General features: G+C 41.4%; 1 protein-coding gene across 1 annotated transcript; it reads left to right on the top strand.

Annotated features, from left to right (window-relative positions):
• Positions 1-582: 582 nt before the first annotated feature.
• Positions 583-1521, top strand: LOC125177214 (olfactory receptor 5AN1-like). The gene has a single exon (XM_047879328.1). It carries the CDS (start codon positions 583-585, stop codon positions 1519-1521), a length of 939 nt encoding a protein of 312 aa, XP_047735284.1.
• The last annotated feature ends 833 nt before the right edge of the window (positions 1522-2354 follow it).

Below are 2354 nucleotides of genomic sequence, written 5' to 3'. Positions count from 1 at the left end.
CCTATTATTTTAATCAATGATTCTTAGTATTATATAAAAGAACCATAGGGATTCTATTGCTTTTTTAATTATTTTTTTTATTTAAAAAAATTTTTTTTTTCAACGTTTATTTATTTTTGGGACAGAGAGAGCCAGAGCATGAACGGGGGAGGGGCAGAGAGAGAGGGAGACACAGAATCGGAAACAGGCTCCAGGCTCTGAGCCATCAGCCCAGAGCCTGACACAGGGCTCGAACTCACGGACCGCGAGATCGTGACCTGGCTGAAGTCAGACGCTTAACCGACTGCGCCACCCAGGCGCCCCTCTATTGCTTTTATTAAAGTGGTCAATTTTTAAATATCTCTTTTAATTTTCATGAGACGTCATGGAATAACTGAGAACCTGAAGCACTTTTTAAAAGGTAATTCCTGACACTTTAAGATGAAAAGGTGGGGTCTTTTCTTCAGGAAAGTGAAGCATTGCTTCTTTCCCAGTTCTCACTGGAGGAGAGAATGACATCTATGAGCAATGTAATTCTGTCATTTCACCTGAGTCAGCAGTGCATTCTCTTCTCTCTTTTCTGATTCTAGAAGCACCAAGCAAATGGTTGGGGGAGGAAATATTACAGAGGTCACTTATTTCATCCTTTTGGGATTCTCTGATTTCCCCAGAATCCTAGCAGTGCTCTTTGTTGTATTCCTGCTCATCTACATTATGACTCTGACTTGGAACTTGTGCCTCATCATCTTAATAAGGATGGACTCTCACCTCCACACACCCATGTACTTCTTCCTCAGTAATCTGTCCTTCATGGATATCTGCTATGTGACCTCCACAGCCCCCAAGATGCTCTCCAGCTTTTTCCAAGAGCAGCAGACTATCACCTTTGTGGGTTGCGCCGTTCAATACTTTCTTTTTTCAATCATGGGACTGAGTGAGTCTTGTCTCATGACAGCCATGGCTTATGACCGATATGCCGCCATTTGTAATCCTCTTCTCTATTCATCAGTCATGTCACCCACCCTCTGTATTCGGATGGTGCTGGGGTCCTATCTGGCTGGACTCTCTGGTTCTGTATCCCAATTGTGTGCCATACTTCAGCTTCACTTCTGTGGGCCTAATGTCATCAACCACTTCTTCTGTGACATGCCCCAGTTGTTAGTCCTGTCCTGCACTGACACTTTCTTTGTGCAACTCTTGACTGCTATATTAACAGTGATCTTTGGGATAACAAATGCCTTCATCATCATGATATCCTATGGTTATATTGTCATCTCCATCATGAAGATCACTTCAGCTAAAGGCAGGTCCAAGGCTTTCAACACCTGTGCTTCTCATCTAACAGCAGTTTCCCTCTTTTATACCTCGAGTATCTTTGTCTATTTGAGTTCCAGCTCTGGCGGCTCCTCCAGTTTTGACAGATTTGCATCAGTATTCTACACTGTGGTTATCCCCATGTTGAATCCCTTGATTTACAGTCTGAGGAACAAGGAAATCAAAGATGCCTTGAAGAGGATACAAAAGAAGAGATGTTACTGCTGAGGTCCTGTCCAGATTTGTCCTATCAGAAACCTTAAAATAATGTGCACATGAATGAACTATAACAAAATTCATAGTGTCTTTGTATAAAGAAAGCTTAATTTGACACAGATAATATGCCAAATGGACTGACAAGTGACTTGATTCCACACAAACACAATACGTTTGAGTCCTGGAGATTCATACTTTCACCCTACATGAGGGGTGGCCTCATCATTTATCAGTACTTTTCAAGTATTTGTAAAATGTTGAGGTGTAGAAACTCATTACTTATTTTTGCTTTGGAGATTGAGTCCTGCTGTCTCAGCCCTCTGATCATAAAGGAGCAGTACGTGACAGAGACCCCCAGGAGTGTAGAGATTTTGTCTTCAAATATTTGATGCAGTGTAATCCAGACATGATGGTGATTGATGTTTGTTCTGTATTGCTGCCATAGTGAGAATAAACGCACACACAGAATGTGCCTTTGAAAACAGATAAAGCTATACAATTAGCTGGTTGAGTTTCCTGGGAAGAGCAGTCTGAGATAGCTAATGTTTGTCTAAGGCCTCTTTCAGGGCTAATCATCCAATAAGTTTGTTCACATCCAGTCTCTACCAGCTGTAATCTTATGAAGGAAAAGTGATTTGAATCATAAGAGGATTGGAATGAAGGATGTAGTCCCTTCAGTACCATTTACTTAGGAGTTTGATGGTTTACTTTCTTGCTTGTAGCGTTGAGTGGGTGTTTCTCATGGAAGATGATGTTCAAAATCCATGTCAGAGCCGATATCAGTTCTTTATATTGTGGGACTCAAGCCTCTTTCTCCCATTAAATGTGGAAAATTTACCCTTGTC

This window comes from Prionailurus viverrinus, chromosome D1 (assembly GCF_022837055.1).
Source record: "Prionailurus viverrinus isolate Anna chromosome D1, UM_Priviv_1.0, whole genome shotgun sequence".
NCBI lineage: Eukaryota > Metazoa > Chordata > Mammalia > Carnivora > Felidae > Prionailurus > Prionailurus viverrinus.
Note: the sequence above shows the minus strand (reverse complement) of the source record. Positions and strands in the feature narration are given on the sequence as shown.